The 26,950-nt window shown below is 32.1% G+C and overlaps 1 protein-coding gene across 6 annotated transcripts in view; it reads left to right on the forward strand.

The window, feature by feature from the left end:
- gphnb (gephyrin b) overlaps positions 1–26,950 on the forward strand; it is a 100,504-nt gene that overhangs the window by 65,213 nt on the left and 8,341 nt on the right. For 3 of the 6 annotated variants that reach the window (XM_051138519.1, XM_051138514.1, XM_051138515.1), the window contains 10 exons: positions 8,242–8,283; positions 11,124–11,198; positions 16,463–16,525; positions 19,488–19,530; positions 20,639–20,776; positions 21,606–21,698; positions 25,106–25,161; positions 25,250–25,369; positions 26,266–26,324; positions 26,404–26,557. In XM_051138519.1, coding sequence (XP_050994476.1) covers positions 8,242–8,283; positions 11,124–11,198; positions 16,463–16,525; positions 19,488–19,530; positions 20,639–20,776; positions 21,606–21,698; positions 25,106–25,161; positions 25,250–25,369; positions 26,266–26,324; positions 26,404–26,557 — 843 coding nt within the window. The remainder of the gene's footprint in view (positions 1–8,241; positions 8,284–11,123; positions 11,199–16,462; positions 16,526–19,487; positions 19,531–20,638; positions 20,777–21,605; positions 21,699–25,105; positions 25,162–25,249; positions 25,370–26,265; positions 26,325–26,403; positions 26,558–26,950) is intronic. The other 3 variants (XM_051138517.1, XM_051138518.1, XM_051138516.1) reach the window with 2 other exon arrangements.

A 26,950-nucleotide genomic window follows, 5' to 3' on the forward strand; every position in this document is an offset into this window, starting at 1 on the left:
AATCGTTTAAAGTTGGCCAAATGAAGTTCTTAGGAATGCATATTACTAATCAAAAAATAAGTTTTGATATATTTTCGGTAAGAGATGCACAAAATATCTTCATGGAACGTGATCTTTACTTAATATCGCAATGATTTTTGGCATAAAAGAAAAATCAATCATTTTGACCCATACAATGAATTGTTGGCTATTGCTACAAATATACCTGTGCTACTTAAGACTGGTTTTGTGGTCCAGGGTCACAAATATGTAATTCAAATACATCAATGTTACATTTATGAGTGCATGTTTCTGTTTTACCTCATACTTACAGGCATATCTGGTGACCTTTTTTTAGAGATGTCCTTATAGAGAAAAATATTCGGAAATTAAAATTCTCTTCATAATTTTGATAACAAAATGATCTATTCCCTATCCATCAGATGCATAATGCACAAAGCACTTCTTAAATTCACAAAGTTGGCAAATTTAGCAAAGTTGGTCAGTGACGTTCAGATGTTTGAAAGATATTTTGTTTTGTTTTCTGTACAGCTGTTAAAGCACCATATTTTGAGTTTTTTGCTCATTAACAGTCTATTATAAGTTAATATAATCCATTTCAGGTGTGTGTTCATTGTCAGTCTTTATTTCTTTCTCCTTTTTCTCGCTTGCTTTTTTCGGATCATAATTCCTGCCTGCTCTTTCTCTGTGGGCTTCTCTCTCTCTCCTTCTCTCACTCTCTCTTTTACTCCTCCTCCTCTTCTGTCTCCATCCATATGTGTGTGTTCATTTCCTCTCTGTCAGTGTGTGTATGTGTGTGAGATCTCAGTCTTCATGTAGATGATGGTAAGTCTTCACTGTTTCTCTGGCATTATATGTTTCTTGAGTTAGAAGATACTTGCGTGTTTTGTTTTAGAATCCATTTGATAGTTTAGTAATCAGTCAAATTGTGTAGAAATCTAGTGTTGGTTTTCTAAATGATTTTGTGTTTTATTTTTTCATGGAGTGTGTGTGTTATAGATTGTGATGTGTAAAGTGTGAATGATAATATAGATAGTGATAGAAAAAATACTGGACACGTAAAACTTGTTGGTGTGAGGTTTGCATTCATCAGTCCAGCCATCTGTCCATCTGTCATCTTCTGTTGTGTTCATTGGCTATAAAATTATATATAAAGATTTGTGCATAATAATTAGTCAAGCATATTTGCTCTTGGTAATTTGTCCAATGTGATACTGTCCATTTGCGTCTAAATGTTCATATGTTTTGTTCATTGTCTCATATATTTGTGATATTTATTGTACAGGATGAGATGTAGAAGATCAGATCATGTGTTCTTTCAGATGTTTGGCTCAATTATGAGTACGTTAGATAACTCCCTAAAGCTGCTTTCATGACTTTAGGGACATTAAGACTTTAAAATGCAGTCTGCCAAAAATCTTGAGTAAAATGGTCACTTGATGTTTGAAACGCTTCTGAACAAAAGTATAAAAATTTCACTTGATGTTTTGAGACTCTTGACTAAAAGTTTGATTAGTAAATGTGTGCAGCGTCTCGGCTAAAGTATATTATAGATATTCAGATTTAAATTTATGTTTATTAATTAATTAGTTAATTAATTATTTATTTATTTAAATTCAGGGTTAGGGTTATGATGAATTTGGTTGTTTTAATTAAATAATATTAAATATTCCTATATTTTAATTTTTTTAAACATTTTATTTATTTGTTTATAGGTTGATGTTTATTAGGATGCTATGATTTTTATTTTAATTATTACTGTTATGAATGATTATATTGAACATATTCAAATACAGAGTTGCTCAACTGGGAAATTCTAGTTACAAAACTGTTTTATCACAGTTTTAGTTTGAATACACTGGCATTACCGTCTTTTAGCTGTAGACAGATATAAATGTGTAAAATGACTCAACTCAACTGATAATGACATGCAGACCACTGCTTATTTCACCCAGTTGTGATATAAGATGCTTGCTTGTAATGAAGATGAAAGGGAAATGGACATTTGACAACATGCACAAAAACTGATATCTCAGAGATTGTGGATTATTAACAGACATTTATGCTGTAAAGGTGCTTTTCTTGCATCCACAGATTATCAGATATCTAAGGTGTAGATTCTCATCTTGATAACTGCAGAAACACCTACTAAAGCATTATTAAACACATCGTGGCAGAAACCGCTTGGCTGTGCATTAGCAGTCTTGAGCAGTTTGTATGTGTCCTGTTAGGCCCCTTCAGAGGGGTCAGATCTGAGGCTTGGGACATGATCTGAAGTTTTAAAGACAGAGTTCATCCAAAATTTAAATTGTGTTTCATTTACCCACTCTGATGTCATTTCAAACTTCTATGACTTACTATCTTCTGTGCAACACACTGAAAAATGTTTAGGCCTAAAGACTTATGCATTTTAATTGCATATACATGTTTTATCTATTTGGATTATCCAGTTTAAACATATAAACAAACTAGTACATTTATGTGATGCATTTTTGTCAGTCAGCATAAATAAATACAGTATTAGATTTCTGTAATAAACTTGATGTGTTTTAAATTTACAATGAACAGGCAGATTTATATATATTAAATTAAACAAGATTAACTAATTTAATTTTGCTTTTTTCTGCAGATAGCCATATTTAAACCATGTTCGTTCTTAAACTGATTAAATTGAATTTTCACAATTAACATTTATGCTTATGCAATTTGAATAAACTCGAAAATGTTGAATGTTGAATTCAAATTGAAAATGTGAATTTAAGACTAATTTAGTTGCAAATTGTTACTATGCCATGTTTATTTATTTATTTATTTATTTATTAACTTACATTTTTTGCATGCAAAAAGAAAAATGTAAAGTTGCATATGCGTGTGTAACTACTTTTTTTCCATATTTGTGTGAATTATTCCTTTAAGTATTCATATGTGATAGCAGCCGGCAGCTCAGCTGCCATCACCGCCTACTTAAAAAATGTCTTATGAAATAGATACTCTTTATTACTTTCTCTTAGAGCAGCTTAGTGTTTTCAGCTCATCCTAATATGTAGTTCAAGTGTCTCAGTTAAGGACCAACAAAGGTTAGATCCTCTGGATCAAGAATACTAGATGTTGCAAATTTAGCTACACTCTTAAAAATAAAGATTCTAAAAGCAGGTTTTGGTAACAAACAATCTTTTGTGGAAAGGAAAGATTCCAAGGATGTTAAAGGTTCTTCATGGAATTGATGCAGAGTCTAATGCCAGATTTACCCTGCAAAGGTGCGCTTCTGCATTTAGGTGTCTTTACACAGACTGTTTAATACTTGCCAGAGATGGCATAAATGCATTTACATAGCAATTACAACTGTATACTTTGATACTAGGGGCTGATGTGGGTCTGAAAAGGCATAATTTAGTTTGGATTTGACACAATATTGTACCTGTACACTATATTTTATGCAGGCACAGAGCAGCCTTAAAACACCTTAGGTTGTTTCTTAACCTAAACTGAAATTGGTTCCAAAAAGTCCTAAGAAAACTCATTTTGGCCAAAATGACAGAATTGCATTTGTCCTTTGTAGTGAAAAAAATTGCAATGAAAAAAATATATAAATAAATCTCATCTTTAAAGGAGAAGTCCACTTCCAGAACAAAAATGTACAGATAATTTACTCACCCCCTTGTCGTCCAAGATGTTCATGTCTTTCTTACTTCAGTCGATAAGAAATTGTGTTTCTTGAAGAAAACATTCCTGAATTTTTCTCAATAAAGCAGACTTGAATGATGCTCCCAAGTTTGAACTTCCAAAATGCAGTTTAAATGCAGCTTCAAATGGCTCTAAATGATCCCAGCCAAGAAAGAAGGGTCTTATCTAGCGAAACGATCGGCCATTTTTTAAACAAATTGACAGTTGATTTACTTTTTAACCTCAAACGCCTCCGCAAGAAACATATTTTCTTTACGACTGAAGACAGAAAGACATGAACATCTTGGATGACAAGGGGGTGAGTAAATTATCTGTAAATTTTTGTTCTAGAAGTGGACTCCTGTAAGATGAGAAATGACGATTATAGCTAGTGATGCAGAACATTCTGGATCGAAATCAAAAATAAAGGATGCATTTGACCAAAAACCGAAACCGAAAATCAAATTTATTTAAAGGAGAAGTCCACTTCCAAAACAAAGATTCACATATAATGTACTCACCCCCTTGTCATCCAAGATGTTCATGTCTTTCTTTCTTCAGTCGTAAAGAAATTATGTTTTTTGAGGAAAGAATTTCAGGATTGTTCTTCATATAATGGACTGATATGGTGCCCCGATTTTGAACTTCCAAAATGCAGTTTAAATGCGGCTTCAAACGATCCCAGATGCGGTTGTAAACAATCCCAGTCAAGAAAGAAGGGTCTTATCTAGCGTGACCATTGGTTATTTTCATAAAAATAAGACAATTTATATACTTTTTAATGTCAAACGCTCATCTTGTCTTACTCTGCCTGGACTGTATTTGTTCCGGTTTATGACAGTTAGGGTATGTCAAACTCTCATCTCATGTTCTCCCTCAACTTCAAAATCGTCCTATATGGCTGTTTTACCTTTTTTGTTAAGAGTGTTTGATCTTCTTTGCATGTTCACTTCGCAAATACTGTGTCGGTATTTCTGCAGCAATGTAGGATGATTTTGAAATGATTTTTGAAGTTGAGGGAGAAAATACGATTGGATTTTTTCTTCATACCCTAACTGTCTTGAGTCAGAATACACAGAGTTCAATGAGAGCAAGACAAGACGAGCATTTGAGAACAAAAGGCATTTAAATTGTTTTTTTGTTTGGTTTTTTTTTTTATGAAAATAACCAATCGTTTCACTAGATAAGACCCTTCTTCCTCGGCTGGGATCATTTGGGATCGTTTGAAGCCACATTTAAACTACATTTTGGAAGTTCAAAATCAGGGCACCATATCAGTCCATTATATGGAGAAAAAATGCTGAGATGTTTTCCTCAAAAAACAATTTCTTTACGACTGAAGACAGAAAGACATGAACATCTTGGATGACAATGGGGTGAGTAAATTATATGTAAATCTTTGTTTTGGAAGTGGACTTCTCCTTCAATAATCAATTTTCAATAATCAACACTCGAATAAAAATTAATGCATAAAGCAGACAGTGACACAGTGAAAACAACATCAGAGAAAAATTATTAGACATCACTGTTTAGGTCAATGATTTTGGCCCTCCAAAACTATTTCAGACTGAAACTGAAAAATTCTGTTTAGGCTGAAATTTTAATTTTAGTGCATCACTAATAATGACTTCTTATATTTCACTCAGTGCTGAAAAGCATCAATAAAAGTCCTTCAGTCTGTTAGAACTGTTCAGTTTGCTCAACGTGCCTGTGTAATTTTATGCTTATTATATCTAACCTGATCTTATGAGAAAATGTAAGGTGGCCATTTCATATGAATTCATATTACAACTAATAATATGAATAACTCTACATAATATGTAACTCTTGCGAAGACAAGATTTTTAGGAAAAAAGCAAGCATGAAACCCACCACTCATTACCCATCACTGGGATGTAAGCACATTGTATGGAAATCTACAAATGAGATGAATGAATTAGCCACCGATTTGGCAAGGTGTAAAATAGTTAGGAATTGTCCTAAGATTTTGTTGGAGTATCACACTGTTAGCAACGAGTGATGTTTACACACAGATAATTAACTCGGCCAATTCACCATAAGCAATCACATCGTCCATCCCGCCGGCCCGGGAGGACGCCCATAAATAAACTAAGCAGCCTTACCTTCCTCATCTCTAGTCGTCAGCATCCCTCCTCCACCCCGACTCCTCGCCATTAACCTTTCCAGGGGGGGTGTAAGCGCAGGGTCCAGGCTAAGGGTCCGAGCTCGGACCCCTCTCTCCAGACGGGGGGAGTACCCTAGGCTCGGGAGGAATTACCGAACTCGGAGCCCTCTCCCCGGACAGCACGCCAAATACGCATACTTTTATTCCTCATTATTGTCTGTAGGGCGAACTCGTGAATTGTAGTTTATTGGAGTCTGTTGGGTCCTATTTGTGTTGAATCACCCTTGAAAAACACTTCTTTGAGGACATTGCACATGTGAAGCAGTGTGCCATATGCTGCGGTAACAGCGCTGCGTTTGTGTGTGTGTGTGTGGCGATAAATAACGCTTCTAAAGATTGTATCTGTAGTACTTGAGTTTCACTTGAACATTAAACTCGGGTGGGCTGCAGCCTGCAAGATATATTACTCCTGTCCTGGACCACAAGGACACCTTGCATGCAGGAACGTGAGACGCAGTGCTGATTTTATGTGCAATAAGTACCAAATGATTCCTGTCAGATGCTGTGAGCATTTCAAGTCAACACTGAAATCAAAACTGATGGTGTGTACTTTAATATATGTTTTGGCTCTTGTTGTATGTGATTCATCAGGGCACGTTACACTAGAGAAAAAATGTTTGCAACTAAAGCAACTTCGTGTTTTAGCTGAGCTGAGCTGTTTTTCACCTGCAAATGAGTTGAAGTGAAAAAATACATTGGCATAAATATGGTATTGTAGCATGCATGGATGTTTTATTTACCATTCAAAAGTTTGGAGTTGGAAAGATTTTACATCTTCTGTTCACCAAGGCTACATTTATTTGATCAAAAATACAATAAAAACAGTAATATTGTGAAATATTATTACAATTTAAAATAAATGGTTTATAGTTGAATATATTGTAAAATGTATTTTATTGCTGTAATCAAAGCTGAATTTTTAGCATCATTACTCCAGTATTTAGTGTAGAATTAATTAGAATTAATATTACTTTTGATCAATTTAATGCATCCTTGCAGAATAAAAGTATTAATTTCTTAAAACTTTTAAATGGTAGTTGATATTAAGTATATATCTGAAATAATTTCTGAATATTTCCATAAATATTTAGTTTATTGACATCAGTATTGTTGTTTTGAGAAATATCATCTTCAGTAATATAGTTAGGATCATGGTAGTGTAGGAAATCTTTGGCGATTTAGCGATTTGTTAAACACTTCACCCATCTTTTCGTCTTTTGCTGTGTTTGCGTTTGTATGTGTTGTAAATCCAATGTAAATTGGATTTAATGTGACCACATTTTTATCCCCAAGATAAAATCAAACTGGGATCTATAGAAGCCTATTTCCGCCACTCAAGAAAAGAAAATCATGCTTTAGTAAGTCATAATATTGACGTTAAAGTCATAATCATCAGATAAAAAGTCAAAATTATGACTTTAAAAATCTAAATACATACAAAAGTCATAAATATCAGATTAAAAAAGTCAAAATTATGACATACTAAATTGAATTTATGACATAATCAAATTTATGACTTAAATTTACAGCAATATTTCACTGGGAGAATTATGTGTTTCGCTTATTCAAAATTATGAAATTTTATGTCATAATTTCAACCTTTTATGTCATAATTTTATTTTTTAAAGTAATAATTTTGTGTTTTTGTCAGTTTCGACTTTTTATGTCATAATTTCGACTAAGTCATTAATTTGATTTAAAGTAATCATTTTTTAACTTTTAAAGTCATAATTGGATTTTTCTCTCATAATTTCAGTTTTTTACGCCATAATTTCAGTTTAGTGTGTCATAAATTTGACTCTTTGTTGTAACTTTTTACTTACTCAAAAGTCATAATTTCAGCTTTTTTAATCTAATAGACTTTTTGTGATAATTTTGACATTTTATGTCATAATTTCAATTTAGCATGTCATAATGTCTACTTTCTCTCATAATTTTGACTTTTTATGTCATCATTTCAATTTAGTATGTCATAATTTAAACTTTTGAAGTCATAATTTTGATTTTCACCTCATAACTGACTTTTAAATCATAATTTTGACTTACTAAAGCATTATTTTTTTCTTATGTGGCAGAAGTTGGCTTGTACAGGGATCAGAAATGATTGTCCACGAAGTAAAAGAGCTCAGGTTGATATTCAGAAAAACACATGAACTTGCACTGAAAATGTCGAGCACAAATCCCAGATCAGAAGCAAATACAGGAGTGTAAGCGCTGTATTTGCGTAGTTTCTGCTCTTTTTAAATGTCTTCTGTTCCCAGCTGCTTTGGCTTGCGTCGCTCCAGCAGTCCTCTGGGCCAGCAGGGGGCGGCAGTGTGTGTGTGTCTCAGCTTGGCTTTGCTGGCTCTTATATTTAATTGTCTTCTCTTCTCCCCCCTTCTCGTGGCACCCAGGCGCGGCTCCCCTCCTCTTCATCCACCCTAAGCATTGCTGAGGTATTCCTGCATGCGTCTCGGGCCGCATCGCCATGGCAACAGCTCTCCTCCACCTCGACGTGTTGCCATGCGACATGTTTCTTCCTGCCTGCGATGATTGTTGCTTCCTGCTCTGCCTGAAACCCTTCCTGTCTTGTCATGCATGCTTTTCTCAAGTGCAACTGAGCAAAAAATGACTGACAGTCATTTTTGTGACAATTTTAGATGTTTGTTTTTGAAATGGTTTTGACTTCACTGGTTTATCCATCAGCATAACCATATCAGATTTTTTTCCTTTAAAATGTTTTAATGCATTTCTAACGTTATTTTTTTTCTCGTCCATAAAACACTTCAATGTATGTATGGCCAGAGGGGTTATTCTTACTAGTGATAGACTGATACAGTATATTGACCAGGCCAGTTAATTTATAATAATTGAAGATGATATTTGGCAATTTTGAGATTATCATAAATAAAACAAACATTTGTCTATAGTAAGTTTGTGTACATTATATTTTCTAACACTAATCGGCCAGCTTTGTTTTCTAGATTTTACATATCAGCCATTAAACCTGTATCAGTCGACCACTAGTTATTACCTCTGTAAGACATACATGGCATAGAAAAGTGCAGTTATATGAGCAAAACTCGCTTTTATTTTCTCACTCAGCTGCATTTTACACATCTTCTGAACCATTTATTTCACTCTGCTTAATCTAGAGTTTTTGTAATGTTTTAATAAATGATTCATACATATATCAGAAATTAGAAGCTTGTATATTATACTGTATTGAGATGTGATCAATAATAAAAAAATAATAAATGTATAAAATATATACATTTTTGTTAGCATGATAATATGATAAAATATTGAAAATGGTGTTTTTAAGTAAAAACCAAAAAAATTAAATGTCAAAAAAAAAAAATATATATATATATATATATATATATACACACTACCGTTCAAAAGTTTGGGGTCAGTACATTTTTATTGTTTCTTTTTTTTTTTAAGAAATTAATACTTTTAATCACCAAGGATGTATTAAGTTAATAATTAAAAGTTTATTAAAAATGATTAATAATAAATAATTTACATTGTTATAAAATATTTATATTTTGAATAAACACTGTACTTTTTAAACTTGTTATTCATGAAAGAATCCTGAAAAAAAAAATTTTTATGAAAAAAAATTATTTGGCAGCACAACTGTTGATATTATCCAACATTGATCATTCTAATAATAAATCCGCATATTAGAATGATTTCTGAAGGATCATGTGACACTTAAGACTGGAGTAACAGCTAATAAAAATTCAGCTTTTCATCACAGGAATCAATTCTATTTTAAAGTATGTTAAAATAAAAAACATTATTTTATATTGTAAAAACATTTTGCAATATTACTGTTTTTTGTTTTGTTTTGTTTTGTTTTATCAAATAAATGCAGCCTTGATGAGCATAAGAGACTACTTTAAAGACAATTACAAGTCTTACTGACCCCAAACTTTTGAACGGTAGTGTATATTGTCAATATTATAAAATAGTAGCTATTTTTAACAATTTAATCAATATCCAGCTATGGACCATAAACTAGAAGGTTATATATTATACTGAATAACTTATATATTATATAATGTATTGAGATGTTTTTATTTAGTATTCTGTTATTTAGTAATTAATAAAAAACAATAGATTTATAAAAAGTATTTATACATGTAAATATGGTTTGAATATTTAATATTGTGTTGTTTTTTTCCAGTAAGAAACAGATAATATATGTATTAAAAACTAAAAATTTGAATGGCAAAAAAAAAAAATTGCAGATATCATTAAAAAAAAAAAAAAAAAAATATATATATATATATATATATATATATATATATTTTTTTTTTTTTATATATTATATATTTTACTAAAACTTTTTTTCTTAGTGGGATAGTAGCACAGTTATTAAAATAATTTAAATGTTGTCTTTTTCCAGTAAAAACATATTTATTTATTAATTTACTTTCAATTAAAAACAAAAAATGAACGTCTTTTTTTGTCATATTGTACTGCTCTGATTAAATATTTTTTTAGAGACAGACTTTCTTATAATGATTTTACTCTGTTTCATAGCTTGAATTCAGTTACTGTCTACTTTTTGTTAATTGAACGAGGTCTAATCTGACTAACACATTTAATTTAATTGTGAAATTTTAAAGTACAAAAACTGAAATAGTTTTTCTTGTTAAATATACTACAATAGTGTTTGTTTACATCTTCAGAAATCTATCTTTTTCATTGTTTTTATATCATGTCCCAAATAATCTTTCTTATAATGATTTACTCTGTTTTACAGCTTGAATTCAGTTACTGACTACTTTTTGTTAGTTGCTTGTAATGTAGCTTGGCTGTAGTTGTACGAGGTCTAATCCGAGTTGCTTTTAACTTGACAAACTAGTTTCCGAAAACTTTAGTTGGCTTAATATGTTAAGAAGCTTGATTTGAGTGTCATTCAAGTGATTTCTTCAGCTCCATGATTTCTTTTCTCTTGATTTGTTTCTGATCACTCACAATTTACAGCATTAGATCAGTTCAGTTGCATTTAATGCGGGTGAGTTTTCATTTCTAAGCTGCTCATATTTTTCATTGTTCCGGTGCACATCACAGCAGTGTTATATTACTGTGTGTTCCTGGAGAGACTTAGTCTGTTTGTGTGTGTGTTTGTGTTAGTGTTTGTGGCAGCGCATGCTCATACACGTGTTTGACCAAATGCGGATGGATTCTGTATCTGTGCCTGTTGGGTATGGAGAGGTGTGTGTGTGTGTGTGTGTGTATGTATGTTTCGGGGGAGTGACTGTCCTGTGGCTTCCTCCAGGCGTCGCGGCGAGAGTTCAGAGCACACCTGGATGAGGTCATCACACTCAAGTCAAGGTACTCTACCTTGGACCAGGTAAAGAGCTCATCTTCAATCATAGTTTGAGACAAATTCAGCCTGTAGACATGACTTTAGCACTGACAGCCAATAAAGCAGGTCAAATTATGGGAAAAATAAGCTAGTTTTGAACACAAACCTACAAAGATAACCAACTTTAAATATTTAGCTTTGTTTTTAGATTTAGTTAAAACGCTGTTTGGTTAAGCATTATTTCTTTAAAGGAGAAGTCCACTTCCAGAACAACAATTCACAAATAATGTACTCACCCCCTTGTCATCCAAGATGTTCATGTCTTTCTGTCTTCAGTCGTAAAGAAATTATGTTTTTTGAGGAAAGCATTTCGGGATTTTTCTCCATATAATAAACGTCATTGGTGCCCCGATTTTGAACTTCCAAAATGTAGTTTAAATGCAGCTTCAAAGGGCTCTGAATGATCCCAGCCGAGGAAGAAGGGTCTTATCTAGTGAAACAATCTGTCATTTTTTTGAAATATAAAAATTTGTATACTTTTTAAGCACAAAAGCTTGTGTAGCACAGGCTCTGAGATGTGCGTTCACGACGCTACGAATTAGTGATGGGTCGTTCTTGAACGATTCGTTCCTTTTGAACAAATCTTTAATGTGACTCGGGAAGAACGAGTCATCTCGGGGAGTGATTCGTTCAGTCGCACATGTGCAACATCCTATTAGGTTTTGTACTGGAATTAGTTCACCTGTTTCGAGTCATTCGTTCATCTTACGGGGCTGTCACGTGATGAACGAACGACTCAAACCCGAAAACTTGTCAGATAAGGGGTGAGGTGAGCTAATCATAGACTAAAGACCCAGGTAAACAATGAATCAATCTATTCTGTTTCTTATAGCATTATAGTTTTGTCTTGTTTGTAGTGTGATTAACATTTGTGTAAAAAAAAAAGGCTCAAAAAGGTAGAGTATGGCGAAAAACTCCATCTTATTTTCTCCTACAACTTCAGAATCGTCCGACACGCTGTACCTTTTTGTTTGTAAACAGTGTTTGACTTGCTTGCACTTTCTTAGTCTTTGCATATTCGCTTTGTAAACACTGGGTCTGTAGTTCCGCATGACCTTTCGACGTGATTCAATAGTATGTAGCTTCGTGAACGCGCATCCCAGAGCCTGTGCTACACAAGCTTTTGTGCTTAAAGTTTACAGATTTTTATTTTTCGAAAACAATGACCAATCATTTCACTAGATAAGACCCTTCTTCCTCGGCTGGGATTGTTTAGAGCCCTTTGAAACTGCATTTAAACTACATTTTAGAGGTTCAAAATCGGGGCACCAATCAAGTCCATTATATGGAGAAAAAAACGCTTTCCTCAAAAACCATAATTTCTTACGACTGAAGACAGAAAGACATGAACATTTTGGATGACAAGGGGGTGAGTAAATTATTAAACTCCTTTAAGCATATAAACTCATCAACATTTGCCATCATTTACATTGTAACTACAGTTTCCACCAAAAAAAAGTAAATGTGTGAGGGAAAAAAACATGGTGTAGACATTTCTCTGAATTTGCTAGTAAATTTTACAAACAATAACAAAGAAACAAAAAGTATGTGTAATTTAACAGTGAAATTTTAAAGTAGAAAAACTGAAATCTAATTTTTAACTAACATTGTTGGTATTTGCAACTGGTATCAATATTAAATAATACAAAACAAAACAAATTGTGAATGCTTAATTTTATATCAGTGCTAGTTTTCCATGACAGTTTGTCTGTTTACAAGCAAAAATGTTGTTAAAATGCCATTTTCATCACCCTATACAGCAAAATAAAATATTTTAAAATATATTTAAAAATATAATACATATAACATAAATATATATATTGGTCATTTTTAATATACTTTTTAAATATTTATTAGAAATATATATATTTTTTGAAGCATTAAAATTTTGCCTTCTATATATTACCATGGTAAAGGATTGTTAAATATAATACATTTTGTGTAGGAAGTAGTATTATTTTTTGCACAGAGCAATAAGAATATTGGAGTACGTTTTACAGGTAAATATTATTTCAGTCTTTCTACTATCAAAATTTCACATGGAATGTCATCACATCAATGTTGTTTCTTTTGTAAATAGCAAAGTGAATCCTACTTCCAATTTTTTCCAGTGTTGATTCATCCATGTCGCCCCCTGATGGCAGTATGCTATATGACATATGAACATTTTATTTTCTTTTTGCTGACATTTTAAACTAAAACGACTTATAATCAAAATTATTTTGCTCACCATCACCTCCATTTTTTGTTTAGCTCATGTGTGATGTCTTTCGTATTGGGGAATTAATGGTTTGTAGCAGTGTGTTTGGTGTGTGTATGTGAGTTTGAGTATCATTTATATAGTTGATTTAGTTAATTTCTTTGTATTTTATTTTAGTATTTTTAAAAATTATTTTTTATGTTATTTTTTTTTATACATATGTCTGTGATTTTTATTCATTTTTGTTTTCTAGTTTTAGTTTATTCTGTTCGTTATTTTAGTAATTCAAGTTAAACTAAATTTAAATGAGAAATGTTGCCTTGGCAAGTGGCTTTTTTTAATTTGTTTTTATTTATTTCAAGTAATAAAAGTTTTTGTTTATTGGTTTTAGTTTAACAATAATAATCCTGACTTGTGACTTGTGTGTGTAACATTGTATTAGTCAGATTTGTTGTGTTACTGTCCTCAAATTATTCTTGGTAATATTACAGCAGAAAGATCCTCTTAAATCACACTAAAAATGGCAGTCAGTTTTGCCACAATGTGTTTGTGTTTATATATACACATCAATAACACACCTCAGTGCTAGTAGGAACACATCCCTGTTCAAAAGTTCTGTTCCAAATCCTAGTGAGCTCCTACATAGATAGCACCCTTCTAAGGCAGGATGCTAAATGAAATGGAACCTCATTTGAAAGTGACTGACTTGAAGCATGTAATTAATTTACAGTACAAGCTCCATCATATGGTTTTACTTAGAACTGACACCAGCGGTATGTCTAGAACCATCACTAATACAACTAACCCACACACAGACTCCAGTTATATTACATTTACTCTTAAAAACAAAGCCTGTTTTCACAACGATGCCATAAAAGAACCATTTCGGGTTCCCAAAGAATCTGTTAGTAATCAGAAGAACCTTTTGTGGAATGAAATGATTCCTTTCATGATAAAGGTTCTTAATGGAACTGTTAATGTCAGTAAAGAACCTTTATTTTTAAGAGTAACGGAAATTAAGGATTTGTCATGGCTTTTTTGTTGTTGTTTTTGTTGTTTTGTGAATATCTGTATTCACTCCAATTTCATCTCACCAAATAGGGATGTCAAGCATTGTTAATTCCATAAACTTCTAAAGTCATGAAATTAATGATCAAGAATAAGACTGTAGATTTAAAGATTTTTTTAAACACCTGATTTTTTTATGCTGTAAGATGATTTATTAGCTTTCATGTAACATCACCAAAAAAAAGAAATCTCATTTTGGTGATTTCTGGTAAACCCATTGCAAATTAGGTCAGTAGTTGTATTCATTAGCCCACATTTAGGATATTTAATAAGGAAATTGTTTGATGAACTGATATCCCAGTGCTTTTACTGTTGTTATAATGAAATTCTTATTTAGTGTGATTTAATTACTAGTTTCATTTTAATACGAAATTTATGATAGAGCTGTCATGATTGCACCATATGGTGTGGGTGTGGGTGTGGGTGTGATTGTGTGTGAACGTCTTCTCTCTGCTTAAAATGTCTGTCAGTTGATCTCTGATTTTGTTGTTTTGATGCTTGAGTTCCTCTGTTCTTCGTGTCTTCTGAGCTCACTTTAAGGTCAGCATGAAATCAAAATGCACTCTATTTACTACTTAATACTTTCTTAATACATCTTCCTGCAGTTGCAATTGTTCAAGTGGATGGTGCATAACATTTCATGTTGACTTTAAACTGTTTTGTCTGACTGGCTATGTAGTCCTCTTTAAATCTTTACTTTAAATGAATCGTTTGCCCAAAAATAAAAATTAGCTGACAGTATATTCACCCTCAGGAAGTTCCAAGATGTAAATGAGTTTGTTTCTCATCAGATCTGGAGAAATGTAGCATTACATCACTTGCTCACCAATGGATCCTCTGCGGTGAATGGGTGCCGTCAGAATGAGAGTCCAGACATCAAAGAAAAACATCATCATAATCCACAAGTAATCCACACCACTACAGTCCATCAGTTAACATCTTGTGAAGTGAAAAGCTGCGTGTTTGTAAGAAACAAATCCATCAGTAAGACGGTTTTAACTTCAAACCACAAAATATGAGTCCATGCTTCCTCCATGGTCTGAATCAGGAGAGAAATCTGCACAGATCAAACACCATTTACAAGCCAAAACAGTCCAAGACAGCTCTTAAACAAATATATTGTTTTTACAAGCAATGAAACAGGTAGCATTTCTGCACTCAAACAAAAAAAAAATCAATTTTATGTTTTCTTTTTTTTTTTTTTTTTCATTATTATATTTTACTTAAGTACATAAATGAAACTGGTAAGATTTCTACATTCAAAATTTGTACTATTTTATTTTATTTTTTTATTATTTTATTTTATTTTGTTTTTTTATTTTATTTTATTCATTATAAATAAAAAAAAAAACAGGACATAGTTTATTGTTCTTCATTTTATTTTATTTTATTTTATTTGAACAGTCCAAGACAGCTCTTAAACAAATATATTGGTGGATTTTGATGCGAGACGACAACAGGAGATGAACTTTTTACTGGAGGAAGCGTTATTAAGGATGCCAGCGGCAATGATTTGAAGTCAAAAACATCTTAATGATACATTCGTTTCTTACAAACATGCCACTTTTTTCATTAACAAGATGTTAATTGTTGAACTGGAGTGACATGGATTACTTGTGAATTACTGTGATGTTTTTATCAGCCGTTTGGACTCTCATTCTGACGGCACCCATTCACTGTACTGTACTGTACATTTCTCCAAATCTTTTCCTATGAAGAAACAAACTCAACTAAGTCTTCAGCAAATTTTCATCTTTGGGTGAACTATTCTTTAAACGTGTCAGTGTGACTGTTATTAATACTTGAGCTTGTGTTATTCTTGGCGATATAAATGTAATTCTACATGACACAGTTCTTGTGACGCCTGAAGTTTTTCTGTCTGTTTGTCGCTGTATCTTTAAGTTGCCTGCCGCTCTGTTTTCTGTTGGATTGTTTCTGCTGTTGCTTGTAACTGATGGACTGATGACTTTATCTCCGTAAGCTCCAGTGTAGGTTGGAGGTGCTTAAAGATGATCGCCGTGGCCATAGGACCTTCAGTTCTCGAGTAACTATCCCAGAAACATCAGCTCTTCACATGCCAAACTTTCTCTTTGTCTTCTTCCTCTTTTTTGCTTTTGTGTCTTTCTTTTAGTATTTCCTTATTTTGTTTTTTATATTTTGGATTTGATTTGATACATGATTTATTTATATGTATGAATATGTCATTTCAAAACTATGTACATTTGTAAAGAACTGAACTTTATTTAAAAATGTTTTACCTTTTAAGTCATTGTTGCTGCCATCATCTGTCCTTCTTTTGATACTGTGATTTCTTAAATTGACATTCTGTGAATAGAATATACATTTATGTCTTATTTCATTTTTTAAATCAATGCAAGTAATGCAATGCAAGGCAAAATCCTTTTTTTTTTTTTTTTTTTTGTTGTTTTTTTTTTTGGAATTTGAACTATTACTCAAACCACACTAAAAAACTATTTAGGCCTATGTTACGGATTTATGTATTTAAATTGCATGTCAAATTTGCATCCATATGGATTAACATACGTTTTAACATGAGCAAATGAACTTAATGTGATGCTTATTTGTCAGTCATACATAAATGAAACCAGTAAGATTTTTGCACTCAAAAAAATCTTTTTATTTTTTATTATTTTTATTTTATTATTATTTTAATTTATATTATTTTATTTTTTATTATTTTATTTAACTTAAGTACATAAATAGATTTTGAATCCAGTCTTGCATCAATGAAATGGGTAATATTTCTGCACTCTGCAAAAAAAGTTTATTGTTCCCAATTTTTATGTTTTCTTTTTTGTTTCTTTTTTATTTTTATTTCATTATTATATTTTACTTAAGTACATAAATGAAAAGATTTCTACACTCAAATTATTTTATTTTATTTTATTTTATTTTATTTATTTATTTTAAGTACATAAATACATTTTTAATTCAGTCATACATTAATGAAACTGGTAAAATTTCTACACTCAAAAAATATATATGCATTATTTTATTTTATTTATTACAAATAAAAAACAGGACATATTTTATTTTATTTTATTTTATTTTATTTTATTTTATTTTATTTTATATTATTTTATTTTATGTACATAAATACATTTTAAATTCAGTTATACATTAATGAAACCGGTACGATTTCTGCATTAAAAAAATATATTTATATTATTTTTATTATATTATTATTTTTATTTTATTTTATTTTATTTTATTTTATTTTATTTTATTAGGTTGAAAATAGTGAAAATGGTTAAAATATGGCTAGCTGTGAAACAAGCAGTGTTCAGTTAAAGTGTATGATATTGAAACAAATTGGATTTATTAATTTATTAAGTGTATTATTTATTTATTAATTTATTAAATTATAAATTTAAAAACCTTTTTATTGTGTATTTAAAACACATTTAGTTTATTAGTACTATTTATGTATGACTGACAAATATGCATTACATTTATCATATACTAAAACTGTAATCCATATGGATGAAAACTGTATGTGCTATTCAAATACATAAATCTTACATTTATCTGTATTGTCTGACCTAAAAATTAATATAGCACAAAAAGCCACTACTTTAGTAGCATAAAATGGTACCTGTTATTAACCCTGTGCAATGCAAAGCCACAAACAAAGAGTCCGATTACTGAAATGAAACCCTTGTGTGTTTGTTTGTTCCCTTTTTTCAGAAGTTACTGTGTTTTGGGGCTTTTGCTGACATCATCATCTTGTTTGATTTATTATTCCCTCTCTGCTCGCTGCGTTTTGCTCTTTCAGCTGTTCTGTGCGTCTCTCTCTCATGTTTCATGAGCTCTTGTGCTGCTCAGGGTCTCGCGCTCTCCTAATTGTCTTTCTTTCCTCCTTTAGTTCTTCAGTCGTTCTTCACTATGCTGTCTGCTTCTCCTCGGGCAGCAGTAGTTCTTCAGGAACATTTCACTCCATCTCCCTCTCGCTGTAGTGCACTAGAGAGTCTATTAGAGCTTTCCTGCCACTGATTATAGAGTGGTTTTCACAAGTACAGTCATCACAAACTACCACTCCAGTCCGGGAGGGTTGAGCAACATGCTGAGGTTACAGAGAGGACAACAGGAGAATAACAGTGTTATTAAAGGAGAGAGCGTGTGAATGAGGATGGAGAGGAAATGAGACACATCCCAGTTTTATGTCACTGGAATAGAGTAGATTACAACTCTGATATTTCTTTCGTTAGATATAATGGAAGCAAACAGGTTTATCTGTTGTCATCCATGTATTTTTGGTCATGTTCAGTTTGGACAGGGTCAGAGGTCAGTTAGCTGGTATCACTGATACACTACTGTTCAAAAAAAATATTCATTAAGGATGCATTCAACTGATGAAAAGTGACAGTAAAGATACTTTTAATGTTATAGACGATTTCTATTTCAAATAAATGGCTTTCTATTCATCAAAGAATCCTGAAAAATCAGTTTCCACAAAATACTAAACCATTTTAACACTAATAATCATCAGAAATGTTTCTTAAGCAGCAAATCTGCATATTAGAATGATTTCTGAAGGATCTTGTGACTTTGAAGACTAAAGTAATGATGCTGAAAATTCAGCTTTGATCACAAGAATAAATTATATTTTACAATATATTCAAATAAAAACCAGCTATTTTAAGTTGTAATAATATTTCACAATTTTAATGTTTTTACTGTATTTTTGATCAAATAAATACAGCCTTAGTGAGCAAATAAATATATTTTCAAAAACCTTGCCAACCTCAAACTTTTGAATGGTAGTGAATCTCTCTGTTTCTTCTCATTACATCCCAGAATTTCCAGCTTCATGTTTGTCTCTGCATTTCATAATGATATGATAGCAGCATGACATTGCTTATTGTTTTCTTGGGTTTAGTAGCAAACATCTCATAAAAGCTCCATAAAAACACACACATAAAAAAATTCAATATTAACAGTTTTTTCTCTTTCCTCCTTTGTTTTCTTTTTTTTTTTTTTTTTAGGTGCAGTCACGATGCAGCAGCAAAGAAAATATTTTACGAGCAAGTATGTTTCTTCATAAAATAAGTTATGTTTGGAAACCATGTGATTATGAAATATCAATATCACAAAACAAACTTTCTTCAATGTAAAGTCTGTAGTCTGTTGCATATATATATATATATATATATATATATATATATATATATATATATGTGTGTGTGTGTAAATATTCTGTACTAAGCGGAAAGAATAAAAAAAAATGTAAATAGTATTAAAAACTGTAAATAGGTGTTAATAGTAAATAGTATTTGCATCTCAGTATATTGTAATATATTATAAAGCAGTATGCTCGGTGCAGGTTTATTATAGTTACCCGAACTTTTAAAAATGTTACTTGAAAAATAATTAATGTTAACTAAAAAATATTAACTGAAAAAAAAAAAAAAAAAAAAAAAAAAAACTTAAAATGTATTTTTTTTCTAGTTGTCAGTTTCATTTAGTTTAAATTGATGTACTTAAAAAACTAAAATTAAATTTTTTCATAAAAATAAAATTCGGTAACACTTTATTTTAAGGTGTCCTCGTTACGCATGTTACATGTACTTACTGTTATAATAAGAATGAATTATGCATAAATAATTACATGCAAGTAACCCTAAGTCGAACCCTAATCCTAACCCTAACCATATAGTAAGTACATGTAGTTAATGAATGTTACTCAGTACTTAATAGTGTATAATTACACTGTAACAAGGACACCTTAAAATAAAGTGTAACCTAAAATTCTAATACAAATGACAAAAACACACAACTAAATTACTATAACTAAAATTAAAATGAAAACGTAAAATATAAAAACTTACCTAAAATATTTATAAAACTTTAATTTTATCTTAATGATACTAAAACAACTCTAGTTCATTGTATATAATTATAATTATTAATAAGGACCAGCTAGTTGCACTTAGATAAAATAGATTAATTTAAAAAGAGCAAATAGACAGTATTTTCTGTGTTATTTTTCATCATACAATCATGTGATACAATACAGCGGCATATATATTGGCATCTCTAGATATCAGCATCAGACACTGACACTAACCACATCACCTGAGCATCACTTTTGTACTATATATGTATGAAGTGTTGAGGTTTGTGTGTGTGTTTGTAGGTCATAGCGCGGTGGACATCACCAAAGTGGCTCGGAGACACCGTATGTCTCCATTCCCTCTCACCTCTATGGATAAAGCCTTCATCACTGTGCTGGAGATGACCGCAGTTCTGGGCACTGAGATCATTAACTACAGAGGTACAAACACATTCTACATTGATGATGTGTTTTGATTTGACTCTGTTTACCTTTCCTGCTATCTTCCTTTTAATGATTTATTCTTTTTAAGCATGTTTTGGATGCTGAAAGTGAATCCCAGTATGTCAGATGTAGATCATATCAGTGTTAATCTGCTGTGATATTGATCCTTCTGTAATCTGATGAGAGCTTCTTATCTTTTGACAAAGTGTGTGTGCGTGTGTGCGTGCAGATCCAGAGAATGGAAATTGGCAGGTGTAAACTGAATTTTGAGGACATTCAAAAGTAACATTCCCATAATGTTTGTGGAATGTTTTTTCATTTTTTGAAAACATTTTTAAAAAAAAAGAAATTTTGAACACTCCAAAACATTTAAAATAGCATAATGTCCTTAACTTTATGGGACCATTATCAAAACATTCTTAGATGTTCCCTTTAATGCACAAACATGAATTGCAAGATGTAAACATAATTCTCAAGTAAAAAAGAATTGTGAGATGTAAACTCAAAATTAATAATTGTGAGACATTGTCATAATTGAGATATCACTTCTGAGAAGAAAAGTCTGAGAATCTCAGAATTGTGAGATAAAAAGTTGCAATTTTTTTATATTATTATTCAGTGGTGGAAATAAGCTTCCATAGAAGCCAGCGTCTAAAATGCACTTAAATTCTAATTTTCTACAGATTTTTTTATTACTATTTTTTATTTGTGGGGGTAAACATCAGGCAGCTCATTGTCCCTTATGTATTTTTTTAAAGGTCTGTTTTGCATGCATGTTATTTTCTAATAAACACATTTAATCTTTTTCTCTGTGGTGTTCTCGTAGACGGCATGGGTCGAGTTCTGGCTCAGGACGTTTATGCCAAAGACAACCTGCCTCCATTCCCTGCCTCTGTTAAAGACGGCTACGCTGTAAGAGGTGAGAACTCGCATGACTCGACGATGACAGCGTGTGGGTTAACCGGCGTTCTGACAGACCTGGTTAACTCACGCTCTAGTGCTCGCATCAGGACAGCATATTGAAAGCATTACTCGCGTCTGCTGGAGAGCGACGCTTGAAACGCCTCTCAGGAGATGATTTCAAATGCTTCATTCATTTCTTATGGACTTGGTGCTGGATGGGAGTTTCCTGCTTAAAAAAGTCATAACAAGAACTGGTGCAGTGTGAACTTAAGCATTTGGGGATTTTGCATTAAATTGCATATTTATGAGCTCATAAGTATTTACTGAGTGTCTATAAACATATATCTGATGCAGCCGTCTGGCTCTTCACAAAATTAGGAAGATCTAAAGTTGACACTCAATTGCTGTTAACTCAGTACTGACCCTATTAAGACACTCATTCATGCATACTCATTCTTGATTTTATTGTGCACATCAGTTATTTAGTAATGCATTTATTTAGTCCCAGCAGTTTACCAAAAGTGTTCACATATAATAAAAAAAATAAAATACAAAACCCAACATCTTTTATACACACTCCATACTGCATACAATTTACATATTAACAATTATATGCAAAATAGTGTTCAGTATGCAACAGTAACTTAAACCGATAACTTACAGGGTTATTTCACCCAAAATTAAAAATTCTGTCATTAATTAACTCACCCTCATGTTGTTCCAAACCCGTAAGACCTGTGCAAAGAAAACAAAAATATTGACTTTATTCAGTGATTTCTGCTCCGGGGGAGTCTCCACTGCCATTCATGAGAGTACGGCATCATTATTTTATTTTTATATATATCTTCATAAAATAAATGTTGAACCACTGATGTCACATGGACTATTTTTTTAACGATCTCCTTACTACCTTTCTGGGCCTTGAACATGGTAGTTTTTCATCAAAAATATCTTCATTTGTGTTCCGAAGATGAAGGGTGCTTGAGGATGAGGAAGTAATGACAGTATTTTCATTTTTGAGTGAACTAACCCTAATAACTTAAACAATTTATACAAGCTAAGAGGGAACATTTTCAGAGCAGTAATAAAATGTCTGCTTAAGCTTATCTGGTCTTTAAAAACGTTATTTAAACATAAATAATGTAGAGATTAATAATGTAGCTTTTAAATATTGCTGCTTACTATTTATTTTTAAACTTTCAGAGAACATTCAAAAGTAACATTCCCATAATAATGGCTAAGGTTACTGCTTAAAAGTACTTTTAACTCAAAACGTTCAGAAAACATTAAAAAGTAACATTCCAGTGTTTGCAGAATTATTCAGATGTAACGTTTCCTTAATGTTTTAGCTTTTTTTTTAATCTTTTAAAAAATGTGACATTTTGAACATTCTGAGAACATTCCATATAACATTTAACGTTTGTAACGTTTGTCTGTAATGTTCAAAATGTTTTTAGAATGTTCCCTTAATGTTTTAGGTAGCGTTGCTACTTATTTCAAAACATTCAGAGAGCATTTCAAAATAATGTTCCCAGTATGTTTGTAGAATGTTTAAAATGAAACATAATAACTTATCATGCACAGTTATTATGTAAACTACCTGTATAGTCTGTCTTAGGTTATGTTTATGTATAGTCAATTATTTATAGTATATGCATAGTTTCATGTATAGGTTTAAAAAATAGTTTCTACGTCTAGTGTATTTATGTTCATATTTCTGTTTATTTATGTAGCACTGTGGTCCTGCGAGACACAACATTTCATTCCACTGTATGTCCACACATGTAGCGGAATGACAATAAGCTTGACTTGACTTGACTTGACATTCCCTTAACGTTATGGCTAACGTTTTTAAAACATTTTAAAAACCCGGACGTTTTGAATGTTCCAAGAACATAAAAAAAAAATGACATTCGATTTATTATTTGAATTTCCTGAAAACGTCCCAGAGCGACATCGAATGGGTTTTCCCAGATTGCATCACAATTATACTTTTTTTTTTTTTTTTTTTTTTTTTTTTAAGCTTACTTTACTACTTACTACTTTTTTCTAAATGTTCAGAGAGCATTGTAAAGTAACGTTCCCATAACATTTGTAGAATGTTTAAAATGTAAAATTCCTTTAATATTTTGTCTAACGGTTTAAAAAAGGAGGTTTTAAATGTAAAAAAATAGGTTTTGAATGTTCCGAGGATGTTTTAATATGTCCATATCTTAATGGGAACACTATCGAAGCCTTCTTAGAATGTTCCCTTGCGGTTTTACTACCTACCATTACTACGTGGTTCAAAACATTCAGAAAACATTCAAAAGTAACATCCATTATAGAATGATTAAAATGTAACATTCTCTTAAAGGGGTCATCAGATGCAAACTTCACTTTTACAAGTTGTTTGAACAGTAATCTTTGTTGTCAGTGTATGTACAGATCTACCCTATAATAATAAAAAAAACAATCCAGTCAGTGGTTTTTAATTAATCTGTAAAAATAATATCCCCTTTTTCAAATCGAGCCATTCTCAGATGCCTCTCGGTGTGACGCCACTCCCACGATAGTTGATTGACATGAGCGTCTTACCTCAGATCAGCTGTAACAGTCTGACCTCCATTGTTTTGATGCTGGAGCGGGGATGTAAGTTAGACAAGAATATCTCAGAATGAGCGATTGAGGTGTTGTGTTACTGAATGTAATAATGAACATAGTGGTGGTCATTTACTCCCGACATCTGAGCCGCTGAAGATGCAGTGAATTACATTTGTTTGTGAAAGGAATGCACCTCCCGATATATCCGTCTATGTTCGCGCAAATCATTCATGATCCAGCTTCACCTACAGCAGAAGTGAGTATAAGGTTTTTTCTTATGAATCTCTGCAATCACCTTTCCCAATAATGTGCTAGTTAGCAAGTTTTGCGGCTAAACGCGCTAAATGCAGCTAAAGTAAACACTCTCCAAACAGCAGAGAGAAGGAGCGGTGGGGTGAGCAGAGCTCATTTGCCTTTAAAGGAACAAGCCTTCAGAATGGGATGATTTTTGCAGAGCTCATTTTGACAAGGTAAAAAGGGTGTTGTTTTACAAAACCATTGAGAATTTTTAATCAAAGTATATTAGAGACTTTTCATTAAGACCCTATAGAATCATATCAACTTGTGGAAAATGGGCATCCGATGACCGCTTTAACATATTAGTTAACTTCACTACTTACTTTTTGTTTCAAAATGTTCAGAGCACATTTAAAAGTAACATTTCCTTAATGTTTGCTGAATGATTAGAATGGAACATTGCCTTAAATAATTGTAAAAAGTTTTGAACTTTCTGAGAACATCTGGAACATTAATGAGAAAGTTATCAAAACGTTATGAGAACACATTTTTGTTATCTGGGAAACGGTAGTGTGTTACAGTGTTTTCTCTGTGTCCTGACAGCGGCTGATGGTCCTGGTGACAGATTTATTATCGGCGAGTCTCAGGCTGGAGAGCAGGTGAGAAAAGAGAAGATATCGTTTGAGAAATTCACCTTCAAATGTGAGGAAAATGATCCATACGAACTGCTGCAACGTGTGTTTCCAGCCCACACACACCGTGATGCCGGGTCAGGTGATGCGGGTGACGACAGGTGCTCCTATTCCCTGCGGGGCCGACGCTGTGGTTCAAGTAGAAGACACCGAACTTCTGCGAGAGTCTGAAGATGTGAGTTACAGCCTCTTGACACTTTAATAAACCATCATAGTACATCATTTAATTACTTTCAGTTATTTGCTTACACTACCATTCAAAAGTTTGGGGTCGGTAAATTTTTTAAAAAATGTATTTAAAAGTCCTCTGCTCACCAAGGCTGCATTTATTTGATCAAAAACACAATAAAAATTGTGAAATATTATTACAATTTAATATAACAGTTCTCTATTGTAATATATTGTAAAATGTAATTTATTCCTGTGATCAAAGCTGAATTTTCAGTATCATTACCTAAGTCTTCAGTGTCACATGATCCTTAAGAAATTATTCTAATATGCTGATTTGCTGCTCAAGAAACATTTCTGATTATTAGCAATGTTAAAAACAGTTGTGCTGCCAAATATTTTTGTGGAAATCATGACACATTATTTTTTAGGATTCACAGATGAATAGAAAGTTCAAAAGAACAGCATTTATTTGAAATAGAAATGTTTTGTAACATTTTAATGTCTTTAGTGACACTTTTGATTAATTTGCGTCCTTGGTATATAATAAAAAATCTTACTGACCCTATATTTTGGAGTAGAATGGAACTAAAGCTTAATGAAAAATAGGTTTATTGTAGTCATTTAAAGTTTTGAATGCATATTAAATAATTTTATTAAATGCATATATTTTTTATATTTAACTTATATTTATATTTTTGACAAGTATACAAAATTGCTAAAATGTAATACACTTATTTTACACATTTTTTACTCAAATTCTACCAAAATTATTTAAAAAGTGTGAGGTAATTAATTGCACAGGTGGATACTGTTTATTATGAAAATATTTTAGTCTACCATTAATTACCATCTCAGCTGTCAATTGTTGTCTGTCTGTTCCGATCTAAACTCATTTCTCAGGGCACAGAAGAGCTTGAGGTGCGCATTCTGGTTCAAGCTCGTCCAGGTCAAGACATCAGGTGAGCGCCTGTGAGCGTATCTCAGCGTGACTGTGTGAGTCTCAGATGTGTCTGAAGGAGTCTGTCCCATGTTCTGCAGGCCCATCGGTCATGACATTAAGCGTGGTGAATGCGTGTTGGCCAAAGGCACTCACATGGGCCCGTCTGAAATCGGCCTGCTGGCCACGGTGGGCGTCACAGAGGTGGAGGTGCAGAAGTTTCCAGTCGTGGCTGTGATGTCTACAGGCAATGAGGTGACATTACAACACACGCTGCTCTACTGTTTCCTCTAGACAGCAATTTGATAAAATGGACACTGCAAAAACAACAACAAAAATAATTTTCATACCTAGTATTTTAGTCTTGTTTTCAATACAAATATCTAATAAAAATCTATTAAATCAAAATACATTTACCTGAGAAGAAAGAGATAAAGAGTCTTGTTTTGCAAAAAAAAAAAAAAAAAAGTTAAAATTAAGTGAATTTATGATTAAAACAAAAAAATATATCTGTCCAAGAGGCCAGAAAAAATAATTGTGTTTTCCCTTTACTTTTCTTACTGCAATGACAGATTTTTTTTTTTTTATACTTGTTTTAAGCATAAACTCTCTTGCTTTTGGGAGATTTTTTTTAGAAAACAATAATTC

The sequence above is a fragment of the Labeo rohita genome, chromosome 20 (genome assembly GCF_022985175.1).
Source record: "Labeo rohita strain BAU-BD-2019 chromosome 20, IGBB_LRoh.1.0, whole genome shotgun sequence".
In the NCBI taxonomy this organism is placed as follows: domain Eukaryota; kingdom Metazoa; phylum Chordata; class Actinopteri; order Cypriniformes; family Cyprinidae; genus Labeo; species Labeo rohita.